This window comes from Eptatretus burgeri, chromosome 9 (genome assembly GCF_056783735.1).
Source record: "Eptatretus burgeri isolate ZD-2024b chromosome 9, Ebu_testis_v1, whole genome shotgun sequence".
NCBI lineage: Eukaryota > Metazoa > Chordata > Myxini > Myxiniformes > Myxinidae > Eptatretus > Eptatretus burgeri.
In genome coordinates this window covers 82,502,914-82,526,352 of record NC_140969.1, presented here as the reverse complement: position 1 = coordinate 82,526,352, position 23,439 = coordinate 82,502,914, and the positions used below count along the sequence as shown (strand labels likewise).

Here is a 23,439-nt window from a genome sequence, read left to right as displayed (position 1 = left end):
GAGAGCAGCTGCGGACTCGAGGAATGGACCAATCACGTATCCCCAGAGGCGTTCCAGAAGAGTGGGCCCTGGGAAGGCAAGGAAGAAATGGCTAGTGGGAGTCTCCAATCTGCTTTGAAAGGAACTGGCTGCTTTGTGAGTCTGGGATCTGGCTTCGTGAGAGGAGCGAGCCCCGAAAGGCAAGAGGAACTGCATGAGGTCTGTCTGCCATCGGCTGGATGAGAAACTGCTAGTGTCGGTCGGCGATCTCCTTCGAGAGGGGCGGCTGTGTGAGAGTGCGATCTGCTTCGTGGAAAAGGCCCACCCGAAAGGCAAGGGGAACGGCTTGTGTGAGTCGGCGATCGGCTTTGTGGAGAGTGGTTTTGGCCAGCTGTTCCTCCTCGGCCATGGACCCAGCCTGCGGAGCCCAAGACCCCGATTTGGCCTAGTCTGGTGAACGGGCCAGGCCTGGATTTGTATACTGGACCTTGTGAGAAACCAGCTGGAACATACTATAGATCTTCCTCTTTTGTGCCGTCGACCTTACGGGGGCTGAACGCGCCGAGGCTGCATGCGCAAGCGGTGCCCGGAAAAGGAGTACAAGCGCCATCTTGCCACGCGGCGTGTTCGAGCTTGGGCGCTCAAATCCGTTGACATCGGCTTCTCACGAGCCGCATTCGTGCCTTTGACAGTTTCCCCTCATCCACGAGGCATCACCAAGTACTCTGTGTCTTGTCTGCATGCTGTCTAAGGTTTATCTCGCTAGGGTTCCCTTCGAAACCCGTATCCTTAGCTCCCTAGTTCAGAGCGGGTTATAGATTAATTATAACATTGTCGTGAATGCTTTGCTTGTGTTGTGTTCCCCGATGTGTCCCCAATAAATCTGGTTGATTCGTATGAAAGTTGCCGCCTTGAGTTTATTCGTGCGTGCTGAGGAACAATCGCTCGATTTATATTTAAAACCAAACGGGCTACGGACTGGCAGACTTCGCTCAGTCTCTGACAAACCCAGTCTGTAGCCGGGGTCTATTTCCCCAACTGGTACGGCTCAGGTGTACGTTGGTATCGTGACCCGAGGCCTGTGCCGAACTAGCCGGCGTTATAACCCCTGAGACGGCGGTGCTGTTAAGTGACGCCGAATCTTCAATATTTGGCTGTCCAGAGTAGGGTGCGATTCCTGCCACCGTCGGAAACTATAACACTATAACATCATAATTATCAATAAAATATTCCACATGAGTGGTTGCTCCTTAGATGTGAAAATTAAATCTCGATCCGCCAAATGGTTGTGGAGAAAAACACAAGTTCTGTGCGGACCGACAAACGGACCCAAATGCAACTCGAAGGGCACTCATTAGAGCGCATGCCTCTGCCAGGCTGATTAATTTATGTTTTGTATCCCACTGATAGGCTGGATCTGGATTTGGACCTGAAGTCAAATTTAATTTGTCGCCTAAACAACTCATCCACTAAGTTTCATCCGAATCCGTCCATAACTTTTTGAAATATACTGCTATATGTCGTTTTTGGCCCTATCTCCAAATGGTGAAAAATCATATATAAAATTCTCAGATCCAGATCCGGATTTGGATCTTCACCAAAATCTAATAATTTTGTCATTGTCATATACCCACGTTCTCCACAAAATTTCGTCCAAATCCGTCCACAACTTTTGGAGATATTTTGTTCACAAACAAACTGACGGGTTAAAAATATAATCTTAATCCACCTTCGATGGCGAGGGTAAAAAGTCACAACATGCTCTACACACTAGGACTTGTCAACATCGTCGTGAGGAAAACAAGACAGTAATTTGTTAATCCTGTGGAGGAATTTGCAACGATGCATACTTGATGGGATCTGGTGGTGATATGAGATGGGTTGTTGGTATCTGAGGGGTTTAAGGAACTATTGTTATTGCTCTAAATTTAAACTATGGGAAAGATCCATAAAATATGTACTTCACTATTTTGTTCATTTGGTATCCCATGTGGTGTTTAATTTGGGATTGTCTTTTCTTGCAGGCAATGATGAGCAAGTTATTCTACATGATGTGGAGCGGTGAGTTACTTAATTTGAGACAGTTGCTTGTGATGAAGTTTTTGTGATTCCTCCACCTCCCCCACACCATTCTCCTCTTTTTCATATTCATTCCCTTACTTGTTCCACCTAACTGTGACCCCACTTCCCCACTGTCACGGCGTTGCCTTTTTACTCTGCCACCTCACTCTTCCCAAAACCTCAATCTTGAAGAGTAAAGAGAAAAAGTTTGCCAAACGACAAAAATTGTTTCCATTAACAGAGTGAGTCTGTGGGTGGGAGGTGTGTTGTCAAGAAGTTTCCCTTTTGAAAAGGCTTCGGAGCCAAAAACAAGACTTCTCTTCGAATAGCATCAGGAAATGCCCATTGCTTGAGGAAAAAAAAAACAAAAAAAAACGTGTAACACTTGCTGGGAACTACAGACAAAATTTAATGAGTTTGTATATCCTACGAACTGACAACAGATGTCATTTCTGAGTATCCGTTAATATGGAATTCCACAGAGCCGGGACCTTTCGGCCTGATAAATGGTAAAAACGGTCTTTTGGCACTGCGTTCAATATTACTTTACTTTAACGGTTCCCAATGTCACCCAAATGAGCCAAAATTGATGGCGATCACACAAGGAAAGCAGGTGGCTGAAACACACTTTCTTGCCTTTTAAGGGACTTATTTTTAGAATGCAAAGTAGTGGGTAGACAAGACATTATAATAAACGGAGCAAACCAAGCGAGTCAAAAGATACACAAAGAGGAGAATGGGGACATGAAAACCTTTCTATTATGGTTGAGAAACAAAAGCTCAAATCCTAACCCACGAGGTGCCACAGATCACACTTGTGCAACACCAATAATGCAGGTGGGACTTCCCTTTGTCTCTACGACACACAAGGTGGATGCAAGACTCAATGGTGTCCACTCTAGAGACCAGGAGGGAGACGAGAGCCAGTAACAAAGGTGCCCAGAATAAGTCAATCGGCCATGAGTAGGGCCAGCGATGAATAGCTCCTCAACCATGCCACGTGGCCCCATTTGTCCCTTTTCCTCCAGGCCCTTTAAAACAGGGTGATCCCAGCTTGGGTCGATTCCACACAAGGCTTCCTCCTCCAAGCAAGGTGTCTGTCAGCCTTTCACACAAGTCTCCCTTGGTCCTCTCGGGCACGGAGTTCTCTGACGGTTGTCTCTTGGTTCTCTCTTGAGCTTCTCCTGGTCCTCTGTCATGGACTCGGTTCTTCTCGTGGTGGACTCTGCTCGCTCACTCACTCACTCGCTTCTCCTGGTGGACTCTTTTGGTTCACCTCTCGTGGCCTGGAGTTCTTTTCTTCCTTCTGGGTGGAGATTTCCTCTCCCGTGCCACCCACGGGGGAGGCCCAAACAAAAATACGTGTACATCTTTTCTTCTGGGCTCCATAGCCCACTGCACCACACAAACTGGCCAGAGAGATGATCATCGGCCTTTTTGCACACATGTGACGGGTTCCTCTGCGATGGGAAGTTCTCACCTCGCTCCACCTCCAAACAAGAGGGATTTACGCACACAAAATTAATCTGTATACCTTGTCTCTAAATTACAAACGCTGCCTCCTCAGTGTCATGTGCAACAAAGACTTGCTTTGATAGATCCCTGCTGTGTGGCAATCTAACCTATGCAAAACACATGGACCATATTACACTTAGGTCGCAATCTAGCTATGGTTCCATCCCCCCACCAACTTCCACGTAACAATACAGCATATTCGAACTCAGCTGCAATCTCCCTGTTCAACAACGATGTTGCTGCACCACCTGATATTGTCATGTTATTATCTTTTTTATTGTTGTCTGTTACTGAGTAAGGTGGGTGTGAGAAGGGGAGGTGTGTGTCATACCATATGTCATTTTCTATCACCAATTATGGTAAAATTTAACAAAAGTGCCACATGTCTGCATGAGAATTGTCAATTGAATTAGAAATGACTTGGAACAACCCATTTGTGGTACAAGATTCTACATGACCAAAACAATGCTTTTCTCAACTGCAAGTAACTTTTATTTATTTTTACCAAAGAAGGATCAAAAAATGTAACTGCTGCGTCTAAAACTTTAAAAACAAGGAGGGCATTCGGTACAGCGCATACCTCCACTACGTAATGCCTGATCCATGAGAACATATCAGGTCCAATACATTTTTGAACTAGAACGGGCACTCAGTAGAGCGCATACCTTCGCCAACGCTACATTTTGTCCCCCCCCCCCCTCTCCCAGAAACCGTTGATTGTGAGGGTATTTAATCCCATACCACATCTGCCATCTCATATGTGTTATGACGGCTTAAAAACATTAAATTTCCTGCTGTTTGACACTGATTCACGTACATTGTACAATTTCTGTATGAACTCCCTGACCTTTTTGGGTGTCGGTGTCAAGTCAATCTGATGACAACTGGTCACATTATAAGAAATTATTTTCTGGCATTTTAGGGGCATTTTGCACACACGAGTTTCTGTTTTTCTAAATAAGTTATTTATTGTGAACAAACAAACATTCATTTTCAGAAAGTATGACACCTGAAATTACTAATTCAGCTGTGTGTACTATATGTAGAGCGTATGACATTAGCTAGTTGCACGATAGGGGGTTGAAGTACTATCGATAAATAGAACTGTAAGTTGTGAAATACGCCTCTCCTGGTGCCAAAGTCCCATTGGTTTGCATGGAGAGAACTATGTTTTTTCCTGCTAATCCGTTTTTATCACCTGCATCCTTACAACTGTAAAATGTGCATATCTTTTATTTTTTAATATCTTCAAATTGCACCAGCAGCCGAAAGCATCATGGCACATAAGAACGACACATTTGAAGCACACATCAGGTGATCGTGCTTTTTTTAGAATGGTTGACATCAGCTGGTTGTGGTTGCGCAATCCAAAAGTAATACGTCAGCTGGCTCCTAATTTATAAAAAGGAACATTTTTTGTTTAGTGTGCGTACATGCCACTAAGGTATGCACATTTTGTAAGTTCAGTGACACCCCCCCCCCCCCAATGCTTTAAACTCACCAATAAAGTCACTGTCAAATATTACACATCACAGGATAGGGAATTGAATTCTAAACATTTTGAATCTACTTGCATGCAAATTGTATAAGAATTGACCGCGTTATGATAATAAAGGTCGTTGACCCCCCTGACCTTTGACCCAAACCGCTAACAAAGGTAATGACATCATTGTGTCATATCGTATATCACAAGATTGGGCATTGAATTCACAACATTTTGGCATTGGTTGCATGCAAATTGGATAAAAATCGACCGCACTATGGCAAAATGACGATTTTGACCTTTTCATGACCTCGACCTTGACCTTTGTACTCTTAATTTTGTAATTGGTATTAGAGTGTGGGGAAAAGAACAGTCAACATTTTGGTGTTGGTTTCATGCAAATCGGATAAGAATTGACTGTGTTATGACTAAAACCGCACATTTTGCAATGTCGTGACCCCTCCTGACCTTTGACTCCCAACCGCTAATAAGGGTTATTACGTCATTGTGTCATGTCACATATCACAAGATGGGGCATTGAATTCTGAACATTTTGGCATGAGTTGCATGCAAATTGGATACAAATTGACCGCGCTATGGTAAAAAGACGATTTTGACCTTTTCATGACCTTGACCTTTGACCCGATCGCTCCCAAAATCTAATCAAATGGTCCTCGGATAATAACCAATCATCCCACCAAATTTGCTGCGATTCAGTTCAATACTTTTGGAGTTATGCGAATAACAAACAAACACACATATTCACAAATAAATAAATAAATACACAGCGATCAAAACATAACCTTCGTAACAAAGTTTGCGAAGGTAAATATCATGCTTTACAGTACTATATCGTTTTTGGCTCTATCTCTCAATGGTGAAGAATCACTTTTGAAATTAAATGATTCTCGTATCTGGATTTGGATTTTCACCAAAATCGAATAGATTTGTCCTTGCGACACACCCAACCTGCCCACCAAGTTTCATCCGAATCTGTCCACAACTTTTTGAAATATCGTGCTGTATATTGTTTTTGGCATGATCTCTCAATGATGAAGAATCATTTAAAAAATTCTCAGATCCGGATCTTCACCGAAATTGAATCAATTCTTCTGTCACACACCAGATGTGTCCACCAAGTGTCATCCAAATCCATCCACAACTTTTTGAGATATCGTGCTATATATCCTTTTTGGCCCCATCTCTCAATGGTGAAGAATCGCTAAAAAATTCTAGTATACGGATTCAGATCTTCACCAAAATCTAATCAGTTCGTCCTTGTCACACACCCAACCTGTCCACAAAATTTCATCTGGATCCGTTCACTACTTTTTGAGATATTCTGTACCCAAACAGACATACAAAGAGACAGAAAAGGGTGAAAACAACCTTCTTCACCTTCGGTGGCGGAAGTAAAAATAGTTAAGTGCCAGAAACGTGTGTCAAATAATACTTCACAGTTCGAACAACTGTGAAAAGCTTTGAATGAAACGATGTGATTATTTTTAATTTGCTGGAGCATATCTGAATGTGGAAGGGTATTGAATATTGAGCTTACGTTTATAATGCTGCAATGATCAATGCCTCACTGTTGGCCGTATTCGTCCTTGCAGAAAAGAGACGCTGAACGTGTTTTCACATGAGGAGGCTGTGTATGGGCTATCTGTGAGCCCAGCCGATGACATGATTTTCGCTTCTTCTTCTGACGAAGGTCGTGTCCTCATTTGGGATGTGCGGGCTCCACCCCGTGAAGGTTTGCATCGGCGTTGTACAACATGTGGCCATGCCACAGTACACTCTTGTATTTTCACAGGCACATTCATCAAAACATGTTGGTCCATGCGTTGGTGTACCAGGTATTCAATGCATTTCCTCTTGGCCTATAGTGGTCATGAATGCATGCACAATTGAAATGTGGAGATCAACGGTTGTTTTCAATTTGATTTTCAGAACCTCTTTGCCTGGCGTACTGCCGCTCGGCCTTTCATGGTGTGGCTTTCAACCCAGCCGAACCTCGTCTTGTTGCTACAGCGAACTCCCGTGAAGGTGTTGGCCTTTGGGATGTGCGTCGTCCACTCAGGTACTTGTAACAATTGCATCAACAAAGGAAGAGTAGGGATGTACGTCATAAAGGGTTCACTTTTACCCTCGCCAGAGGAGAAGGTATTGCATTTGCGTCCGTTTGTTTGTTGTTACTTGCGAAATTGAAGATCCACAAGTACTATGTATTGGTTGGTCTAGTCTTTGTTGCTTTGTTATTATATCCATTGCTTACAGGTCACAATTCTATACCGATCTTCACAAAACCTCACTACTTGGTAGAAGTAGTCAAAAGCTCGAAGCCGATTGTGTTTGATGTCAAAATCGGTCAATTTTCATCTGATGTGCGCTTGTGTGCGTACGTCCATGTACTGTATATACATGTACAGGTAGTGGACAACAAATAGAAATACCTGGGTAAATGAGGGACACACAGGTGTTGCCCATGTGTTAATGAAGCAACTATCATCCCAACATGCTTAGTCATGTATAAATTTTTTTTAAGAATCCCAACATGCTGCACCGGCCTAGTTGCCTATAATTATGGCTAGCATGGCTGCAAGAGGAGACCACCCAATGCCTCCATCCACAGAGCACGTGTGGTCAACAAAGGGTTTGATGAGCGTTGCACTGATGTTGTCCATTCTGAGTCACCAGGTCTGAACGCAATTGATCATTTGTGGGATATTCTGGAACAACATCTGAGACAGCATTTTCCACCTCCATCAAACAGGTGTGAGCTGATGGACTTTCTCGTGGAAGATTAAATGGTGTCACATCCCTCCTGCAGAATTCCAGATGCCGGTGGACTCTATGCGGTGTCATATACAGGCCACACTCGCCTCACGTGGTGTCCCAACGCCATATTAGTGACTTTACATTGGTGTTTCAAATTGTTTTTGTCCATTATACAATATATATATATATATATATATATATATATATATATATATATATATATATATTTACATACAGGTAATGGCCATAACATATTGTTGCGAATTCTGGTCCGTCCGGCATGCGATCGGCCACGTAACTCGAATCGCGACGCGTCGCCCACCGGAACGGACAATTCAGTCGTGACCCTCCTGGAACTACCGCCAGGAGCCAGTCACGGGTGGGGGTTTAACCTCACCACAACCCAGTCCTCATTCTACTCGCGCGAAATAGGGTGAATCGCCGAATGTCGATATACCTAAGTACCCGCGCGGGTAGCGTACCGAGGAGTTGTACCACGCCCCAGGTCGACTCCGGACATGAACCGCTTAAGCGGCTCGTTCCGTGCTGCAGGGATAACCGAGCGGAGTTATCGTCGACCTCGACGGTTCAGATTACTTATCGGGTGTTTCAACCCACGACCAATCCCTTACGTGATGCAAGATGGAACTTTCAATGAACGGAAAGGGACGAAACGAAACGGGTCACAGTTACCAAGCACATTTAATACGTACACACGGAAGCAGGTATTTTACAGTCATACAATCGTGCAGTAATACAAAAGAAACAAAAGCAAGAACGACGCAGAGTTAATACCGAATAAAAGGGCAAAGTACAAGCACTTAATCAGTTTCTACTTTACGGACTGGCGCCACACACACATTTACACAAAACCCCAAAGAAAAGAAAGGACTTCCCTTGGTGCGGCCGTCGAGTCCTCCTCCCACGACCTCAACTTCGAGCTCCGTCTTCTTCGCCGTCCTCCACTGCCGACTCGACCCGACTCAACGACGACACAGCTCGACTTCAACGAGCTCCTCGGGCTCCGCGAGTTCCACGAGCTCCACACCGACGCAGAGACACTCGACCACGACGACACAGCTCGGCGACGACCCAACAACGACTTCAGACTGAGGCGAGTTCCACGAGTCAGGCGAGTTCCACGCGACAGAGAGAGAGCGAGACATCAAGCCACCCCGCACTCGCATCTTTATCCCAAGCTTGACTCTCTTCTCAATTCCACCCGTGCGCTTTTCAGCCGAAGCTCAACTCTCTTCTCAACTCCACCCGTGCGCATTTCAGCCGAAGCTCAACTCTCTTCTCAACTCCACCCGCGCATGTTTCAGCCGAAGCTCAACTCTCTTCTCAACTCCACCCGCACGCATTTCAGCCGAAGCTCAACTCTCTTCTCAACTCCCGCCCCTCCTTCCAGAACATGCTGGAAACTTCCCGAAGGAGGGGTCTTCTGCCCAATCGGCGACGCTCGCACCGCCGTGGCATTCTTCCCCTTCCCTCGCAGGGTGAAATCCACCGCGGTGACGCCATTTGTTTGGGGGAGGGGAGGGGGGAACAGGGGCCGCCTGCTTTCCCTCGTCGAAGACCAGGCCTCTGGCAACCGTGTTGCCGAGTCAGAACACGGTGGTTGTAGTGGTGGCGTGGTTGGTGTAGTGGTGGCATGGTTGGTGGTGGCGATTTGGTTGTTGGTGTCGTGCTTGGTCCAAAGTAACGACAGCAAAAGCAAAACGGCTATCTTAAAGAGTCGCAGCCCGAATGAATCACACATATTCCCTCTAAACAACGGGTGTGGGCTAAGTACATATGAACTTATCGATATATCTCATCTGAGGACCTTTCTGGTGTATTGCAAATTTCCACAACCGCAACAATATGGATAACATCAGTGTCATGTTCATCACACCATTGGGTGACCACATGGGGGCATAGGGAGGGGGGGGCGTCTCCTCTTGCAGCCATGCTAGTCATAATTATAGGCAACCAGGTCTGTGCAGCATTTCTATACATGACCCAAAGCATGCTGGGATGTTATTTGTTGGCCTCGGGTGCACCAGCCTGTTCGTACCTGCAGAGGTTCGACCTTGTCGTGGTTCATCCTTTGTCAATAGACCCGGAACCCGCGGGGCTCAGCTCAACCGAAGAGGGGAACAATTGCCGTCCTCATGGTAAGATGTCAGATGATATTCTCACCTCAGAACTCTGCGTCTGCCGGGACACTGCTGCTGGGTTGACATTTTGTGGTCAATATCCGTATCGCATAATCGGCGCTAGCTCAACCTGGCAGCGGAACGGCCCAAGTAGGTTTCTGATATTATTCGTATAGCTTGTAACACGGTATAAACTATGACAGACTATTTCGCCGCTGGAATACCGGTGACAGACGCTAATTAGATGCCGCGAAAATCACGCGAGCTCAACCGAACAGCGGAACGGCGAAAACCAATGCATAATGCTAGTAAGGGGTCCCCTGAGTACAAAAGGATCACTGACAGACAACTTGGTCGCTGGGCCCCCCAGGATAGATGCTCCCTAGTTCGGGATCCTTTGGTTGCGCTAGCTCAACCGAACAGCGCAACGGCTAAAACCAACGCGGAATAGTAGTACCAGGTCCCCTGAGTACAAAAGGAGCACTGACAGACAACCTGGTCGCTGGGCTTCCAGGACAGACACTCCCAAGTGGTGCGTTCTATGTCAACTGTACACATTTTTCAGCAAAATTTTGACATATCGTCTTAGATTTCACTCTTTTTTTATGCAAGTGTTTGTAGCTACGGTAAAACATTGCGTCAATTTTCAGATCTGGGGGCCAATCGGAGCCCATTTTAGCCCCCCCCCCAAAAAAATTTGGTGCCCCCGGTTGACCCACATTCTTCCAGTGTCTATATCACAGGTTTTGGTCCGATTTGGATGATCTTGGTAGCAAAATGCTCGTAAAAGCGAGATCTTTCGAATCGCATAAAGTAAAATTACTCCGAAACAGTAATTCAAAAAGTTATAGTTTGGGGCGCCCTTTAACCTTGGGCCCCTGCTCCCCAGCCAAACCGATGATCCCGATATTTTCATGTGAAAATACCCCTTCATATACTCCAACACCTCAGCATACATTTAAATGGGATCTCAATGGGTTCAAGTGTGATGATGGTTTTATTGTTTGGGGTCCACATATCACTAATTCTTGATTCGACATTGGGCTACACGTGAGAGCCTGTGTAGACCTTACGACAGTCAAATTATTTCTTCAAAAGATCTTTTCGCCTTTGCTGAAAATGGTTTGAATGAAATGAAGTTCGGTTACGGGATCCAAGAGGCGTATGACGAGGAAGAACGAAATCTGGAAGAAAGGTTAAAAACGGCCAAAACCATAGCTGGAACTCAAAAACTTCATGCTTTCATCCCTATTCCTGAAACTGCTCTTTAAGTACGCGAATTCAGCCTTAAGGCCCGGTCACACCTTGACGTTTTAGCCAACGTATGCCGATTTTTGAATTTTTTTTCTAAAACGCTGGCACACGTTGAATACGTTATGGGTAAGTTTTGATAACATTGAGAGCACGCTGGCATACGTCGTAGTACGTTGCCATACGTCGTTGTACGTTGGCTTTAAACGTTGTACTTTTCGGTTGTCCTCAAATTTTTTCATGCTTGAAATTTCACGACGTATGCCGGCGTATGACTCACATGTTCCGCTACGCTGGCCACAAGTTGTAGGCACGGTCTGCGATCGTTGACAGACGTCAACACATGCTACTTGTAAATTAATCATAAGTTGAGACACGCCGAGGTGATGTTTAGAGTACCCGAAACTTATTTCCTACCTATGATTAACGTGTTGTTGGCACGTTACGCGATCGTTGCCACACGTCGACAGACGTTACTTTTAAATTACTCATAGGCTGAAAGACGTCGGTATAATGGATCGTCCTTGCGTCAGCGGCCACGGCCAGGACACTTATTTGCAGTATTCTTCAAACTTTTCTTCAGCATGACGAGGATGTTCACACTTCGATGTCGAGCTTGGCTATGATTCCAATTGTCCATCGGCAGCGTCTATTTAAAATAGTCGAGTTTGAGCGTTTTAACACGTTCATAAGAAACGTTTCAAATTTCCAAACCCCAGCGTCAAAAAAAAAACAAAAAAAAAAACAAAGGCGAGTGACAGCAATTTAAATCGTTCATTGTAAACAATGAAACTAGCTGAGTGGTACCGTTTAAAAGTCGTTGAGTGTAAAAAAAATCCATTGTTGAGCGCAAGCGTCTACTTTTAATAGTGGAGATGCAGCCATTTAAATCGTTGAGTGGCAGCCTATGAACCTACCCGTGGACACGCGGACGCAAGGACGATCCATCATAACCCACACCCTCCCCCTCACACTCACCTACTACTGCCAACATGAACAAACTACTACTAATACTAATAGTAATACTGATACTGATACTGTTACTGCTGACATGGACATCGACTCAAAAAGGACTCGAAAACACTGTTGGGTTCCCCTTTTATGAACACCATTTTTATATACCAATTCCCAAAACCGCTGGGAACACGTCTTTATATGGCAGTTGTAACCTAGAAACACGTTCATTTATTTTTTTTGTCGACCGGAAGACGTCATTGGAATACGTCTACATACGTCGATGTGTGTTGGGACTACGTAAAGAATTGGTTCAAAGCACGTCAAACATAAGTTAGAAATAAGTTTCGCGTAAAAAAAGACATTACCGCGACGTGTTTCGACTTATGAGTAGCTTATAAGTAGCCTTTGTGGACGTGTGTAAGCGTCCACATATCGTGTGTAAAACTTATCCCCATCGCATGCGAACGTGTGTCATACGCCGAGTACGTCGTAAAATTTTGAACATGTTCAAAATTTCTTGACGTACTCTACTTACTACGACTTATGATAGCGTATTTAGCGTTCTACTCGCGCATACCAAACTTACCCATACCGTATTCGACGTGCCCCAACGTTTTAGACACACTTTTTGTTACGTCGGCATACGCTGGCAAGATCGCCAAGGTGTGACCGCGATGTTGACACTTCCATTTCTACGGCAGTTATGATTTGAATCGTTGTGCGTCAGCCTTTTAATAGGCTACGCCACGACATCGTCGACGATGCGTGCAACGCGCTATGCCTGAGTTAGACTATCGTTGGGCATCGGTTGTGTAGGCCGACAACAGGTTCAGCATTCGTTGGTATAAGTTATCTATAACACAACGAAACGTTCTGTGTTGTTACCAATGCGTTATACATAAGACCAAGTCGCTATGAATACGTCCGAATCTTTAAAAAAAAACATCAAAAGTTCAACGTAAGCCAACGTTTTACATAAATTTTAACACGTTGCCATCGCTGGCTAAAACGTCAAGGTGTGACCGGGCCTTTAGCGAGGAACACCGAATCGAGTCAGCTATTTCAAAATCTACACCAACTTTTAATGGGAAACTCTCAGGTTATGTCACAGTGAACTATGATGGAAAATGGTGGCTTGCCTGCATCATGGAAGCCTTTCAGGACACTCATGAAGTGAAAGTGAATTTTCTTCATCCAAACGGGCCCGCAAATAGTTTATTTTTTCCTGACATTGAAGATCACTGCATTTTAGACATTTCTGATATACTTCTTTCTGTAGAACCAAAAACTGCTACAGGTCGAACCTACACAATCAGTAAAAAAGAAACAGCTGTCAAATAAAACATTGGTTGGCAAAAAATCTTGACTATTATAATATGCGAGGAAAAACTCTTACTCATACAAGTATCACTTCCAGTTCCTGCATGTGCATGTGGAAAATGTATGTACAATATACTGATATAGTGTATTGGAAATCTTGTGTTTAAATATTGTGCTATGTATTGCGGCGTATTGTGTATCCAGCACCCGAGTCCCCGAATAATAAAACCATCATCACACTTGAACCCATTGAGATCCCATTTTCATTTCTGCTGAGGTGTTGGAGTATATGAAGGGGTATTCTCACACAAAATAATCGGGACCATCGGTTTGGCTGGGGAGCGGGGGCCCAAGGTCAAAGGGTGCCCCAAACTATAACTTTTTGAATTACTGTTTCGGAGTGATTTTACTTTACGCGATTCGAAAGATCTTGCTTTTACGAGCATTTTGATACCAAGATCATCCAAATCGGACCACTACAACCTGTGATATGGCCACTGGAAGACTGTGGGTCAACCGAGGGCCCCCAAATTTGGGAGGGCCCTAACATGGGCCCCGATTGGCCCCCAGGTCTGAAAATTGACACATAATGTTTTACCATGGATAAAAACACTTGCACAAAAAAAGAGTGAAATCTAAGACGATGTGTCAAAAATTTTGCTGAAAAATGTGTACACTTGACATGGAACGCCCCAATAGGGAGCATCTGTCCTGGGGGGCCCAGCGACCAAGTTGTCTGTCAGTGCTCCTTTTGTACTCAGGGGACCTGGTACTACCATTCTGCGTTGGTTTTAGCCGTTCCGCTGTTCGGTTGAGCTCGCGCAACCAAAGGGTCCCGAATTAGGGAGCGTCTGTCCTGGGGGCCCAGCGACCAAGTTGTCTGGCAGTGCTCCTTTTGTACTCAGGGGACCCCTTACTAGCATTCTGCGTTGGTTTTAGCCGTTCCGCTCTTCGGTTGAGCTCGCGTGATTTTCGCGGCATCTAATTCGCGTCTGTCACCGGTATTCCAGCGACGAAATCGTCTGTCATCGTTTATACCGTGTTACAAGCTATACAAACAATATCAGAAACCTACTTGGGGCAGTTCCGCTGCTAGGTTGAGCTAACGCCGATTATGCGAAACGGATATTGACCATAGAATGTCAACCCAGCAGCAATGTCCCGGCAGACGCAGAGTTCTGAGGTGAGAATATCATCTGGCATCTTACCATGAGTACGGCAATTGTTCCCCTCTTCGGTTGAGCTAAGCCCGTGGGCTCCCAGTATACAAGGCCTGTTGTTGTGGCGCAGCTTGTCTCCTATCATTCCGCAGATGAGAATCAGCCCAGACGCGTATAATTCTCCCGCTTTTATTGCTCAAAGGCATTGCTTTTGGGAGCGAAGGTCACCTGAGCACCCTTTCACCTTCATGTGTTGCTTTCTCATTGGCACACACCTGGTCCTTCCCTCCATAGCTGCTCGGAAGGTCAGCCATGTAGCTTTCCTCACTGCAGCACTTCCGGTGTTGAATGGTTTACGGGGCGGCAGTGGTCGTGCTGGAATGGCGCAGGGTGGAAGACTCAGATAGTGCTGGAATGGCGCAGGGTGGAAGACTCAGATAGTGCTGGAATGGCTTTTATTGGTAATGTAATGTGTGTCTCGTCTTGTCATGCAAAGTGTGCATGTTGCTCTGTATGCATGGTTGCGCTGTAGGGAGGAGATGGGTTAAGAGGGATGAGAAGAAAGATTGGAATGGATATAAGAAAGGGAAGAATTAAAAGGAATTCAAACCTGCTATGCACACACACACACACACACACACACACACACACACACACACACACACACACACACACACACACACACACACACACACACACACACACACACACACACACACACACACACACACACACACACACACACACACACACACACACACACACAAACACACACACACACACACACACACACACACACATACACACATACACACATACACACACATACACACACATACACACACATACACACATACACACATACACACATACACACATACACACATACACACATACACATACACACATACACACATACACACACACTATCCTGATACAAAGGGAAGGGTAACCTAACTCAGCAAAATTGCAATGGGAATACCTAAACTAGGGATCCCTTATCAGTTATGTGATCATTGTAATTCCCTGCCATCATTCCAAAACCACAACAATATACATAATATGAATATTGTTATAATATACATAATATGTATATGTATATATTATATCTATAATAATGTTACGAATCTGGAAGCTATGAGCACTCAACACACAGGTCCTATAGAACAGTTCTATCGGTAAGTTTGTGTTTCTAGTTAGAGTCCCGTCCCTTGTTTAATGGGTAATTAAATGTACATGCGCTGCGAAGTTATTTTGATAGGATTTTTATAACAACCATAACTACAACAACACTAGCATCACCCTCACCTTCACCTCGCTCTGGCTGACACCATGGCGGCCGTGGGGGGCGGAGTTCAAGCAGGAGCGTTGCGGCGGCTCTCGCCCAATCAGGGAGATGCGAGCGAGTTCCTCGGCAGTCGTCCATTGACCACAGCCCACGCAGGATAATGTTCCTCTGCCTGTTTGGAGGGCGGTCCGCAGCGATGGCCGTCGCCCGCCCCCCCCCCGGTCCAATCAACGGCCTTGGCGCCCGTTTTGGCCAATGACAGGTCGACGAGCGCACTTTGCGCGCCAAAACCGTGAAGTGAGGGAGAGCGGGGAGGGAGGAGGCGTCCCCTCCCCCCCTGGAGAAGGGGGAATAAGGTTGTGGCGTGATCGGACCAAGAGGAGAGTTTTGGTTGTCGGGACGAGCGCTGAACGGAGCTCTCTGCTCGCGTCTCACTGGCGCCTGGTTCCTCTGCTCGCGTCTCGCTGTTGCCTGGTTCTTCTGACCGCATTGTGACGCTGGTCTGGTTCCCTCGTCTCGTCGAAGACCGCACGAGGCGGGAAGGTCCGTGTGTGTGTGTGTGTGTGTGTGTGTGTGTGTGTGTGTGTGTGTGTGTGTGTGTGTGTGTGTGTGTGTGTGTGTGTGTGTGTGTGTGTGTGTGTGTGTGTGTGTGTGTGTGTGTCTGGGGCCCTGTCTGTAAGTAGGAATTGGATAAGTGCCTTCGCTGTACATTACTTGCCTTGCTTTAGTCGGTTTAACTCTGCTCTTATGTGTTCCTTCCCCACCCATTATACATAAATATCCATGTGTTAAATGTATCAGCTCGTTTTTGTATTTTCTTCATTGGTTTAACGCGGTGCGTGTTGGGAGAATTAAGGAAGGCCATTGCTGCCGTAGTGGTGTGCATTTGGGACCGACGGAAGCTCGGTGACCATCCGCTCGGGTTACGCACGGCTCGTCCCCTACGAGTGCCGTTGAGGGTGTGAATACTCGGTAGCTCGCCACGTGGGTCTCTAGGTATTTTGAAGTTTGGCAAATAACCCTGTCCCACGTGGTGGAATTATTGACGATTCACGGTCCTGTAAGGGACCCGTACCTTCCGGAGTTTTCCGAAAGGTACGATCTCGATTCCGGATGTTAGGCAGAGTCGACCCTACTGCTCCACCTAGCGGTCGTGCTCGCAACCGATCCCCGGCCCGCAACAATAATATGTCAGTCCGTCTGTCCGTCTGTCCGTGCGTCTCCTCCACAACTCCAAAACCATGAAAGCGAGCAGCCACAAACTTTGCTTGCATACAAAGGGAACTCCAATATTGTGCATGAGCGAAAATTGGGTGTTTCAGTAAATTTAAACACCTCTTTTGGAGATAATTTAGGGGGTGCTCATCACAAAATACCAAAATAAGCTTTCCCAAGATGGTGGCGTGCCATCTTGGTCAGCCCTCTGTCAGCTCGCTGGCGTATTAACCCTTTGAACCCTAGTGCCCACTATTCAAACCTCCATATACCTGGGAGGCTAGTTTATCGGCCGCTAATTAAACCTTCGTAAATCCGAGCGGTCAGTCAATAACCCGTCACCACATGCTCTTGTTTATCACGAGCGACTTCCTGAGCAATTAGCAGCTCCATTATCTTGCACCTGATCTTCAGTCTGCATTGCTGCTAACAGCTCAGGAAGTGCGAGGGAGGCTTTTGCCGTGCACACGATTTGGTGGTTCTCCCATCGCTTCCTGTCCCGTCCTGGCATGCGTGTTGTGAGAGTCACATTTGAAAAAAGAAAATGCGAGTGTGAAGGAGGTTTTTGCTGTGCACATGCTTTGTTACACACGCCTGTCAGCCCATCCTTGTGAACGCGCCGTGCTGTGAGAGTCTCGTTCGAGGTGCGAGTGTGAAGGAGGTTTTTGCTGTGCCCACACTTTGTTACACACACCAGTCAGCCCATTCTTGTGTACACGCCAAAGTGTATGATCTGCGGAAGTAGTAGCACGAGATTCACAAAACATTTTGAAGGTTTCTCACAAAAAATCGTTCCAAAATGAGTCCAAATGTGGTGTCAGTTGATGAGATGTTGACGTCAAATTATGATTATGATTTATGGTAATGAGAGTGATTTTTGAGTCGGATACTGACTTTTCAAATGAGGAATGTGAAACTGACAATACTGGGGGTTTCCCGGAGGTGTTGTTATGGGGTGTGGCCTCGGTCAAGGGCGTCGTCGTGGCGGAGGACGCGGAGGGAATAGACCAAGGCCTGACTCCTCCTCCCAGGATGGACAAGAGCCACTGCTGGGTTCAATGAACACCAGTTTACACCTAATGAGCAACCAAGGCCTAAAAATTTACCAATTGTGGAAAGTACTCCACTTGACTATTTTAGCTTATTCTGGGATGATGTTCTTTGGGATTTACTTCTCAGAGACTAATCTGCAAGCTGAACGTGTGATTGTAGCCAAACAAACAATTACGCAGCAAAATCTTCCAACAAAAGCCTCTTACTTTGGCAGAGTTGAAGGCATTTTTTGGGGCTCCGACTCACCATGGAAATATTGATACATAAAGATAGGTACGAGCAGTACTGGCGGTCCAAGGACACGAGACTTACTTCCACGCCTGTTTTTCAAAGGTCATGACAAGAGACCGCTTCCTTGCAATCTGGTCTCTCCTACATTGTGTAAATGAGTATGATACCCAGCTTGTCAAGACTGATAAATTTATACAAGACCCACCCAGAGTTCAATTATTTGATTGAAAAGTTCAAGCATCCTATATATATATACAGTTCAAGTTCAAGCATCCACACATATACAGCCAAACAGAATGCACATATATCAAATGCTACAAAAGAAACAATGACGCAGAGATACTACCGACTAAGACCGACACACAGCAACACTTAAACAGTATTACTTCACAGACGGCGCCGACACACATTTACTCAAAAGCAAAGGAAAAGAAAGCCACCCTCATAGGCAAGGGGGCAGACGGGCCCGTAGGCCAATGTGTGTGCGGGACCTGGAGGAGCGGCCAGGCCCGCGAGACCGGGGGGGGGGGGTCCTACCCGCGTCTTCGTGATGAGCCGCAAATGTGGCAGCGCGGCGGTGCCCCGACTTCGTGCTCCTTCGCGGGTTTCCTTGGCACCGCCTGGAGTGGGGTGGGAACGGGGCCCCCTTTTCGCACTATCTCAGCGCGGGGAAAGGGGGAATTGTTGATGCTCTGGGGAAGGAGTATAGCTGGCTTACTTGGGTCCCGTGACGAGCGATTCCACCGCGACATCGTCGCCGACCGCCGTCTTCCTTGCCTCGGACCCGAGCTCCTCGGACTCTTCCCCCAATTCTCCTCAGCCGACTGCAGAAAACCACCTGGACGCCCTCGCCTCCCGACTCCACTCCGCGCTCCAACCCAACTTGACTGCTTCGCAACAACAACTCTTGCGCAACAACTCTTCTTTCTCTCTGCCCCAAAACTCTCTTCGCTTTTCTGCCACTCCACTCTGCTTTTCTGCTCAGCGTTTTATAGGCCGGCAGGAGAACCCATATGCAAATTTCCGGATCGGGATTAGCTCGGGGGCGGAGCCACGCTTGCCCATTGGATGGAGGAAAAGGGGCGTGAATCTCCCCTGATCCTAGAATTTGCATATCTCGATTCCACACAGACGCGCCTGGAGGCGGGGCCAAGCCGCCCCGCGCTTGCTGATTGGACGGATCAGAAGTGGGCATGTCGCATTCCTGATCCGAATTCTCCTCGGAAAGGCCGCATTTTGCACTCGCGGCTCGGCGCGTATCTTGTACGAGCCCAGGACAGCCCGACGCTCAGTGCTTACAGGTGGTGCGGGAATGGCGGTAGAAGGAGGGAGGTGAGGGTGGTGGAGGGTTTATGGTGCTGGTTTGATGGTCATGGTGCGTTTGGGAATGGCATGATGCGATTATGTGGGAGCGAGTTGTGAAGGTAAAGGTCGTGGCTGTTGGCGTTGTTGTTGTTGTGAAGCGGCGTTGTGGTTGGTGGTTGTTGTGTGATGGCGGTTGGTTCAAAATAAAGATAGAACAGAAAAACTGCTATCTCAAAGCGTCGCAGCCCGAATGGATCACATTTATTACCTCTAAACAACAGGTTTGGGGCTAACTACACATGTACTTACAGAGATATCTCACCTACGGGACCTGAATGGTGGTTTGCGAATTTCCACAACCGTAACAATATGTAACGGCTATTGAACGGTGAATATCGCTCATGCAGAATTGAAAACTGCCGTAAAATCATACGTCATGAACGTGTCATAAAGAAGAAAAGGTTATCCCATAAGAAAGAAAAAAAACGGTTCTCTACCCTTCTCCAACGCATCAGAGTTAGAATCCTACCACACAAGGGGATTGGTCTATTCTGAACATGCATTTATGGAATTACTAATATATAGTGTTACGGCTGTGGAAATTCGTATTACACCATAAAGGGCCCGTAGGTGAGATATCTCTAAGTACATGTGTAGTTCGCCCAAACCCGTTGTATAGAGGGAATTTATGTGATTCATCCGGGCTGCGACGCTTTGAGTTAGCCATTTTTTCTGTTCTATCTTTATTTTGAACCAACCACGTCTCAACCGCCATCACACAACAACCACGCCACCGCCACCATCTACGCTCCCACATCATCGCATCACTGCCATTCCCAAACGACACCATAACCATCAAACCACCACCGAAAACCCTCCACCACCTTCACCTGTCTCCTTCTACGGCCATTCCCGCACCACCTGTGAACACTGAACATCAGGCTGTATCGGACCCGTTCGGCGTTTGGTGCCGAACGCACCGAGCCGCGAGCGCGAATAGCGGCCTTTCCGAGGGAAAATTCGGATCAAAAACGCTACACGCCCACTTTTACTCCGTCCAATTAGCGAGCGCGGGGCGGCTTGGCCCCGCCCCCAGGCGCGTGTGTGTGAAGTCGATATATGCAAATTCTAGGATCAGGGGAGGTTCACGCCCCAGTTTCCTCTGACCAATGGGCGAGCGTGGCTCCGCCCCCGAGGTCATTCTGATCCGAATATTTTCATACTGGCTTCTCCTACCCGCCTATAAAAAGGCGAGCGCAAGGTGAAGTGTGAGTCGAGTCGGTCGGGTGAGGAGAGTGCGGAACGAAGAAGAGTTGCAGGAGAGTTGGGTTTTGGAGTTGCGTTGGCGGAGTTGAGGGGAGTGAGCACGGTGGAACTGCAAGCAAGGGAGCTTGGGTCCGAGGCGAGGTTACGGTGTGGCGGATCGCTCGTCTCGTCACGGGACCCAAGCCAGCCAGCCATTCCCCTCCCCCAGGGCATCAACAATTCCCCCTTTCCCCCGCGCTGAGATAGTGCAAAGGGGGGCCCCGTTCCCACCCCACTCCAAATGTCGCGCCAACGAAACCCGCCAAGCAGCACGGAGTCGGGGCACAGCCGCGCGGCCACATTTGCGGCTCGCCCGCCAACGCGTCACGAGGGCGCGGGTAGGACCCCCCCGGTCTCGCGGACCTGGCCGCTCCTCCAGGTCACGTGCACATTTGGCTTTCAGGCCTGTCTGCCTCCTTGTCTATGAGGGTGGCTTCTTTCCTTTGCTTTTGTGTAAATGTGTGTTGGCGCCGTCTGCAAAGTAAAAGCTGTATGGGTGTTGCCGTGTGTGCGCGTAGTCGGTATTAACTCTGCGTCGTTGTGGCTTTTATTGTTTTGGTTGCTTTATGTGCATTTTGACTGTATGGCTGTATATACGTGCTTTCCGTGTGCCGGGAAATAATGTGCATTGTGTGAACTGTTTTCCCGTTTCGCTTCGTCTTTTCCGAATTGAATCTCCAACCTGCTTCACGTAAAGGGTTCGTAGTGGGTGTAATACACCCTGTAAATAATCTGAACCGTCGAGGTCAACGATAATACCGCTCGGTTATCCCGATAGTACGGAATGGGCCGCCCAAGCGGCTCGTGTCCGGAGTCGACCTGCGGCGAGGTACGATCGCCCGGTTTACCATCCGTGTGGGTACTTAGGTAGGTCGAGTTTGGCGAACAACCCTATCCTGCGCGGGTGGCCGATTGGCACCGATTGTCGTGAGGTCGAAAGGCCCACCCGTGACTGGCTCCGGGTGATAGTTCCCGGAGGGTCACGACTGAATTGTCCATCCGGTGGGCGACGTGCTGCGATCCGAGTTATGTGGCCGTCCGCACGCCGGCGGGCGCGAATTCGCAACAATATATACTGTATGTATATATATATATATATATATATATATATATATATATATATATATATATATATATATATATATATATATATATATATATATCTATATATATATATATATATATATATATATATATATATATATATATATATATATATATATATATATATATATATATATATATATATATATATATATATATATATATATATATATATATATATATATATATATATATATATATATATATATATATATATATATATATATATATATATATATATATATATATATATATATATATGTATATATATATATATATATATATATATATATGTATATATATATATATATATATATATATATATATATATATATATATGTATATATATATATATATATATATATATGTATATATATATATATATATGTATATATATATGTATATGTATATATATATGTATATATATATATATATGTATATATATATATATATATATATATATATATATATATATATATATATATATATATATATATATATATATATATATATATATATATATATATATATATATATATATATATATATATATATATATATGTATATATATACTGAAACGCGAAAGAAACTTACCACTTGTTTGAAATGTAATAAAATTATAACAGTTCAAAATAAAACAAATGAACAATTGCTAATTGAAACATTGGCATTTTATTGATGACATGTCAAGTTTTTGACCAAGATACACCATCTCATAAGTTTGTTCTACAGTACAGAACAGCACAGGGTGCAATGTCAGTCCCCTTTCAATAGCGTGTGTGGCCACCATTGTTTTGGATACAGGCAGTGCATCGTCGGCGCATACTGCCTACCAGTCTTTGGATGGATTGCTGCTGGATTCTGTCCCACTCAGTCCTCAATGTCTGAAGCCATCTGACTTAGGACCATCTGCCTCTCCTGCCTTGCAGTGGTGACTCTTGGCCTCCCTGATCGAGGTCTGTCATCTGTAGAGTTGTGGAGGGTGTCTCTGTCCACCAGGGCTGATATCGTCTGGGGTGAACAGCCAAGGCGACGTGCCACCTCACGGAAGCTCAATCCGCCTTGCAGTATGCCCAAGGCACACTGCCGTTGATCCCTTGACAATCGTGGCATGTTGATTGAAATGCCCATTTTGCACTGGCCTTTTTAAAGCCAATATCAAGACATCACGTGCAGCTCATTAAAATCATCCCGTACCCCTTGGCTAATCACTGACAGTCAAAACGGCTGTTCAACAGCTGTGCTATGAAGTGACCATTGAAGGTTCAAGTGACCATCCGTGACCATTTTGTC

At 45.9% G+C, this 23,439-nt stretch overlaps 1 protein-coding gene across 1 annotated transcript in view; it reads left to right on the top strand.

Moving 5' to 3' along the window:
- DCAF5 (DDB1 and CUL4 associated factor 5) overlaps positions 1 to 23,439 on the top strand; it is an 86,902-nt gene that overhangs the window by 35,525 nt on the left and 27,938 nt on the right. Inside the window, exons 3-5 of the mRNA XM_085895800.1 lie at positions 2,004 to 2,040; positions 6,652 to 6,791; positions 6,989 to 7,118. Coding sequence (XP_085751926.1) covers positions 2,004 to 2,040; positions 6,652 to 6,791; positions 6,989 to 7,118 — 307 coding nt within the window. The remainder of the gene's footprint in view (positions 1 to 2,003; positions 2,041 to 6,651; positions 6,792 to 6,988; positions 7,119 to 23,439) is intronic.